The sequence below is a fragment of the Triplophysa dalaica genome, chromosome 14, assembly GCF_015846415.1.
Source record: "Triplophysa dalaica isolate WHDGS20190420 chromosome 14, ASM1584641v1, whole genome shotgun sequence".
In the NCBI taxonomy this organism is placed as follows: domain Eukaryota; kingdom Metazoa; phylum Chordata; class Actinopteri; order Cypriniformes; family Nemacheilidae; genus Triplophysa; species Triplophysa dalaica.
The window spans coordinates 10,405,016-10,412,960 of NC_079555.1; the positions used below are offsets into that span (position 1 = coordinate 10,405,016).

A 7,945-nucleotide genomic window follows, 5' to 3' on the forward strand; every position below is an offset into this window, starting at 1 on the left:
AATTCATTTTCTGTATCGACCCTAAATCGGAAAATTATTGTCTTGCTATTTTGCAACACTTAATGAATCAAGTTTTTTTTCTCTAATATAGCGCTTTTGATTTCCATTATGTTTCATGAATAATTAATAGAAAAGACATATAGCTAGAGGTCAACATTATGTAATGCTGGTTTTTTATTTATTTGTTTACATACAGTAAATATTTATTGAGTTAAAAGCTTTGATCATGAACTTTATCATAAAATCCTATATCATAAATTTTTACAATCCATGAAATTAGATCTTTATTTCTCAAATTTACAATAACAATAACAGAACAATAAAACGTACAAAGTAGTGTATCCGTAAAACATATTTAGTGTACACCTTCATAGAATAAGGTACATTTTACATGTTTTTCCTTTTATACCATATATAACATTAATAATGTAAATGTAAACAAATCTTAAAACAATATATACATGCAATATCAATTTAAACACATTAAAATGTGGCAATTTAATAAATAAGCTAATTTGTCAGAGTTTTGGGGTATTGTTGCACTGATATCTCTAAATCAAACTACATGCACACAGATTCACTGAAGATCCCACAACAGTTTGCAACATAAATTGTTGCATTTTTTATTTCATCCCAAGAACCCCCAAAGGAAAGTGTCCCGTTGTTGTTAATAGTGCTGAAACACAAAGAAGCACAGAGGATTTTTTTTGCATTTGAAGTGCCAGTGGCATTTTTAAGTCACTACAGAGCAAAAATATTCTTTGTACGAACCTATCGTAAAGATCATAGCAGCAAGTTTCGATGTCGGGGACAGTGGCATTGAAGACTGAATTCTGAAACACACTCACACAGTCCAGTGGAGGGACATAAAGTATACCTGCAAGTGATAACAAACTTAAGTCATTAAACTGTTTCATTCCCTGCAGATGCATTTAAAGCTACCGAAAATAATTTAATACAAATATACTTAACAATTACACTTTAAAATTTGATTTTTTTAAGCATATATGTGTCTTTAAATTTGTATATGTGGTAACCAGTTAAGCAGAAATAACAAATCAATAAAGCACTTAAATTAAAAACCCAATGTTGTCTTAGTAAAAAATGCTTACCTGCAATACAGGCATTGATCAACGAAACACATGTGCCTGTAAACAAGGCTCTGAGCACTAAAGAAGATATATCATCTTTCCTTGATGGACAAATAGAAGCTGTGAAATTAAAAGAATTAAAAAACGTTATCAATAAACAATATGTGATAAAGGTATATTATCAAACAATTAAGATAAGAAGAGATAACTGAGTCATAAGTTATGCATAGCTAGCACTTAAATCTTTAGCATACAAGTGCTTAGAGCAAATAACATCCCTTCTTATAGAGTTTGGATACTCACACAGGCCTCCAATCACAATGCCAAGAGAACTAAAGTTCGCAAAGCCACACAAGGCATAAGTGCAGATGATTTCTGAGCGAATCTGCAAATAGGTTTGTTGACATACAGTAAGCAAGTGTACTAAATAAATAAAAAATGCAAACTTTAGTTTTGCGTAATGCACAATAAACAAACTTGAACATTGAACAATTGGATTAACTAACAATAATGATGGCCAACAAATGCTGTAAAAATATGTTTTTTCATTGTTAGATCATGTTAGTTAATCCATCAGGGTAGAGTGTTAATACCAATAGATTTATAGGATATATAAGATGTAACATAAGTACTTACTGAGATCCAGTTTCTGTCTGGACCACTTTCCAAAGTGCCATTCAGTCTATTGCTTTTAAGCTCAGACAGCTTCTCATAGGCTATAAACTCATTGAGGAAGAGTTTAGTACCAATAAGTTCAGCCACTATAAACGACTCCTCGTATGGAATCCCCATCATGAAAGCCACAGGCATAAACACGTAAGAGCAGATCAACTGAGGGATCAAAGATAAATCTCTTAAAACATTTCTGTTCTTAATATACTATATAGATTTGTGAGATTTATGATATGTAGGAGAAATGTAGGAGCTTATGATATCTAGGACTACCTTTGATGTGAAATACATAATTGTTTTAGTACACACCTGAAAAGTGACTTCTGGGTATCCAACCATGCCTCCCATCCAGCTCAAAGCAGCGTTGATGAAACCCAAAATGGCGAGAAAAGCGATCAAGTTAGCAGCTATGTTGGCCACAAGCCCTATAGATGCTGAGGCACCACCACTGGCAGCTTCTAATATGTTCTGTTCACCACTGAGCACAAACAGAAGACATTTGATCAGTATCACTATATTCACCATATCTGTATTTAGAAACGAAAATGTTCTGTATGTTAAAATTTGAAAGTGCCCCTACCTGCTGTCAACTTTAATCTGATCCGAAGATGTGAACTTACTCTTCTCAGTTTCAGGGTAAGATAGTTTGGAGATGGATAAAGCACATGGGGCGGCCATCACAGATGCAGAGATCAGAGATGAAGCGTCAATCTGTGTACGACACATTACATGAACATACTAAACACAGACAACACATTCAACTTTATCTTTTATTAACTTTTCTTTGGTTTCATTTAAATAGATTTAGTTATCGAAATTTTTTCCTATTGAAATGAAGGATAAATTCTTGTACCCCAAATGACATAAATGCACCCATGACACTCCCAGCAATGGTGGCAAACCCTCCAGTCATGACAGCGTGAATCTCAGACTTGGTCATGTCTTTCAAATATGGACGGATAAGTAAGGGTGCCTCTGTCTGGAACATAGCAAAAAACAGGCATATTATATAGAGATGTCTCACCTGTTGTCCTAAAATGTGTGGTCCCTACGCAGTTTAAGATATCGTTCACCCTCTCTTGAAAAAAACGAATCTGGACCCAAATGTTTTATCGAATTATAGGCCTATTTCTAAATTGCCCTTTTTACCCAAAATTTCAGACATTTCTTAATAACAATGAGATTTTCTAAACTTTCAAGTCCGGTTCTAAATCAAACAATAGCACAGAGACATGCCTGTTGAAAGTCTTCAATGATATTTTAATTTTTATTGATTCCGGAAGCCCTGTGGTGTTTATTTTACTAGACCTCAGCACAGCTTTTGACACTATCGATCAAATGTCGTTATCTCTCGATTAGAAAGGACGATTGGCATCCGGGACAAGGCACCAGATTGTCACCAGAAGTCTTTCCTTTTCAACTCAACGTTTTCAGTTAATTTTGGTCAACAACACTAAATATGAGCCCCATAGTCTAGCGGGGTCCCGCAAGAATCCATTCTTGGCCCAATTTTTTTTCGCTATACATGTTGCCCGAAGGTTTTATTTTCCAGTAAGCATGGTGATTCTTTTCACTGACACGCAGATGACACAAATGTTTATTTACCTTTGAGAAAGCATGATAAGGGTTCTTTTGATTCATTATTGAGGTGTCTACATGAAGTTAAATCTTGGATGTCACAGAATTATCTGAATCTAAATGACAGTAAAACTTAAGTACATCAGAAATTCGACGCACAGATCAACTCAATGGTTAAATCCCGTTACTCCCATTTAAGATCAATAGCTACGGTAAAACCGTTCTTGTCTTCCAATGACATTGAAAAGATTATCCATGCTTTTATTTTTGTTTTGTTTTTTATTTTTTAGGCTCTTTTAAGAAACACGTGAAACTGCTTTTACTGGAAGTGGAGATTGGGTCTGTAGGCTTATTCTAGCCGTTTGCCTATCAATGGTTGTGTGTGAGAATGTGTTTTAAGTGGTTTATTTCTATTTTTTTATGTCATCTATGCATTGTTTTTGTTTTCACTGAAAAGCACATTGGTCAACTTTACATTGTGTTTAATTGTGCTATATAAATGAATACAACTAAAACCTGACAAGTATTTGCATTTTCATTTCGAGTTAACATTCTTAAAGAATTAATTGTAAATCCTAGGTAGCCTCTTGCTAGAAACTTTTGAATCAAAAGAAAGTCTGTTCAAGCAGTGCTAAGTACAGACCTTATTACTCAAATATTTATATTCTAAAAGCCTACTAGAAAACAACAATCGATGGCATGTATCAACGGTTCAATAAAGTACAGAAAGGATTGTAATCAGTTGGCTAATAAGAAAATCCAAGCATGCAACATGTTCATGTAGATAACATATGAAAATTACTGAATATTACCTGACCAACAAATATATTTCCCGCCACACTGAGAGTCTCTGTAGATGAGGTTCTCATTGTGACTTGCATGACCCAGGATATCTTTAAACAGGATGACACATCATTAATATCACATGCTTTGAATATTTCAGAATAAGAATAAGACTCGGCTGAGACACTTTTACCTTCATGATAATCCACTGCATTACCCCCAAGTAGTACAGGACAGACATTACACTGCTGAAGAATATGACTATAGGAAGAGCCTGTGAGGAACAAAATAAATAGTAGGAAAGGAAAAAAAACAAAATTCACAATAAGACATTGTCATTACTCACCTGGAAGGCAAATATGTTTTTTGTTAGGTCTCCAAACACAAATGATGAGCCTCTGACTGTGTAGTTCAAAAATGTCTGGAAAAAAGTTAAAAGAAAAGAGAGCATCGGTTATTACATAACAAGCATTCTGACATCCTTATTAACATCATAAACTCCCAAAAGTTTAGTTTGCTATTGGTTTATAAAACTTTATAGAAACACAGAAACCCTACCTTCTCCTTTCTTTATCATAGTTCAAATAATCATTCATAATTGTTTTGTTTAAATAAGTTACTGCACACTGTGACTTATTAACTTTATTAAAGGAATGTAAAGCTACCAGTAACAGAGAGAAATTCATTGTTTAATAAACAGTGATACCTGAACTTGCTGTCCGAGCCATTCAAAGGCTATTAGACCTGGTTCTGTCCTAATGATAAACAAGCCTATGGCAAACTGTAAACCAAGACCCCAAAAGACGGTTCTCCATCGGACCTATCACAATGCAACACAAACAACCATTCTGTCAACAGTCACACTTTACAGTCAAATCTTTAAAACGTGCCTTTAGCTTGGGCACCGATTTGCAACTATTTTTTTAAAACTTATTTTTTATTGGTGAGAAATCATAGGCGCAACCTCAACGTTCCGATAAGGTTTGCATGAAATCCAAAGTCTACAAATTGCATTCCAAGATAACAGTGTTCAATAAAGTGAGATTTAACGTGAATGTGACCGTGTTTATCACTCACAGCAGTTCTGTGTGCAGAGAACAGAAATATGACAATAACAAACAGGCAGACACCTCCAAAAGAGATGAGCTGTTCTGGCCGCTTTCGTGTGTCGACCACCAGCCATGCCACCAGCAGTCCCACCACAACTATTACAAACACCCTACAACACAGATATTTTCTCTTAATTATTTGACATTAGCCACTTCCAAACAATTCTGAAAGGAGACTTACCATTTTATCCATCTCATGTGGGTTTTAAACCATCTTTGAGCAGGTTTAAAGAACTTCCTTATGTGGCCACCCGTATACTTATTCAGTAGTTCCAACGCAATAATGAACACCCCCAAAGATGTTAGGACAACCAAAGCAATTGCCCTCTTGAAATTCAAATAACAGGCAGCAATGAAGTATGCCAAATAACCTGCAATTACAAACACAAAAACGTTGTAATGTTTGTGGTTCAATCGAATAATGACTCACCAGTGTTACACATTTTTTTATTTTATAACAAATATAATAGCAAAACTGTGAAGATAAAACTACATTACCTGCAGCCAGTATTGCCAAAGCAATGTATTTGATTGTTTTGGAATGCGCTTTGCAGAAGGTTTCTGTGGCTGTGATGGGTATGCAAACTTTTCTGTGGTGAACAAGAAAAATATAACTGTAGACTAGCTGTTTTGAGTAACATTGGTGAGATTTGATTCTGAGGTTTAATCTGGTTAAATCCCCCATTTTTGGAGCAATGGAGTGTATGAAATGTGTATTAAAAGCACGCACAATCCGCTATAATCATGTTGTGAATTTCAACCACTGCATATTTCATTGCAAATCTTGCTCATGTGAACAGAATTAGGCGGATAGACAACCATCATTCATTTCAACTATGATTATGTAATTTCAAAGTAATGTTGTTGACTACCACCAAATAATGTGACAATGAATCATGAATTATATCTGATGTAACAGTAAAAGATTAAACTCTGAACCTCACCTAAAGCATGATTTGGAATCCTTTTCTGACTCTTTATCACTGTCAACCTGGTCATCTGATAATTGATCCTCCTGAGGACCACAAAATATACATTTATAATTTGCGCAAAAGAATCTTACCAGAAGAAATTCACAGTACGACCACTTTAAACCTACCTTTACAAATCCAGGATTATCTAATCCTCCATTTTCACACGAGACAGTTGTCAACTGTAAATCCCCTTTATCCGCTGTAAGTAAAGTATCAGTTTTTAATTGTTCACCAGCTCCAATTCAACTCTTGTGTAAAAGTTCTTATCACGTCCCACATTTTCATGCAAGCAAAAATGAACCAGTACATAGAAACATAACCAACACATCTCTAATACAATCCATGCCACCTGTTAAAAAAATCACTAAAGAATAAAGAGGTAAACAAAAGACTTACTCATTGTGATCTCTCTGTCACAACTGCTGGGACTTGAACCTTGAGCGTGGGATATATAACCTACTCTGGCCAACTAGAAATCTTATCATTAATTAACCACATACTAAAGTGTTTTAACGATGATGTCAGTGCTCATGAAACAGCATCTTTTTATCATTTATGACAGTTAAGATCCTCCTTATTTCCCAATGACTAGAGGTAGAACATGTAGACCATTAAAAAATGCAAAACTATATAAAACAAGAAATGAGACGTGATACATGGATCACATCTTTTGTGAGAGGCAGAATTGAGAGTGTATTTTTTGAGAGTGCATTTTAAGAACTGTTTAAGAACAGTTAGTACCTGCAGGGTTTCAAAACTTTCCCAACCGGCTCTCAAACATTTAGACACAAGATGTCAGTGTTGCTCTCGTTAAACTCCAGTCCCAGAACATGTTATTCTAACACTAAATAATATAAATAGGTTATTTGAAGAAGTAGATGAACAACAACAAATCCAACAGAAAGAAATAGAAAAGTAAATAGTAAATAGTGAGCTTACAAAATCTTGCCTTCGTGTCAGAACAAGCAATCCAATATTACATTTGTTAGGCTTTTTAGATTCATTAATTTTCTTGCTGGTCTCTTAATATTTGTTGGCAATTTCAATTCATCCTGAAATTGTTGACAAAGTATAATATAATACAAATATAAACTAATATTAAAAATTTGGTTAATTTGTTTGAACAGCGTTACTAGAAAAAATAGTAAATACAGTAAATAATATATAGACTAGTAAATATGATAACAATGACGCATAAATAATCATATGATTTACAGAAATGCAAGTGACAAATTTATAAATAAAATATCAGACATTCAGCTTTTGGAATTAATGACTCTCTCAGTGCAGCCTCATAAAATGAAATGATGCTTAATTCCTTTTAGGTAAAACAAGATGACACATTCTGGCATATTAATAGACCTCAACGTGCATCGCTGCATTAGAAGTTTAGATGTCTGCGAAATAGATTAAAAGATAGGCTACTCATGAAGGCACTTTATGTGCTTTGTTCAAACAAGCGTCATGATTTAGTCTTTCTCGCACATGTTGTGTGTCTTTTGCACAAATTAGAGAGATCATTTGAGACCATTTCTTTTTCTATTATATCCAAATTATGAAGAATGTACCCTTGCTCCTTTCTGCTTCATCCAAATTATTTACCATGAGGAAATGTGTTTCAAACCAGCTTTTAGTACATGTAGGAATTCAAAAAATAATTTCAAGAGGTTTCACATTAAACTGTAACACTTGCCACATTGGTAATTTTCTAATCATACATTTGTTTTATATTTCATAA

General features: G+C 34.3%; 1 protein-coding gene across 1 annotated transcript; it reads right to left on the reverse strand.

Moving 5' to 3' along the window:
- Positions 1-354: 354 nt before the first annotated feature.
- slc28a1 (solute carrier family 28 member 1) lies at positions 355-6,676 on the reverse strand. The gene is made up of 18 exons (XM_056766454.1): positions 6,604-6,676; positions 6,333-6,406; positions 6,178-6,248; positions 5,732-5,823; positions 5,415-5,604; positions 5,202-5,343; positions 4,831-4,944; positions 4,471-4,545; positions 4,318-4,398; positions 4,154-4,234; positions 2,617-2,742; positions 2,344-2,474; positions 2,073-2,241; positions 1,728-1,922; positions 1,395-1,476; positions 1,113-1,211; positions 772-877; positions 355-676 (listed from the first exon to the last, which is right to left on the reverse strand). The coding sequence occupies exons 1-18, from the start codon at positions 6,605-6,607 to the stop codon at positions 562-564; spliced, it is 1,947 nt and encodes a 648-aa protein (XP_056622432.1). The 5' UTR covers positions 6,608-6,676; the 3' UTR covers positions 355-561.
- Positions 6,677-7,945: the final 1,269 nt, after the last annotated feature.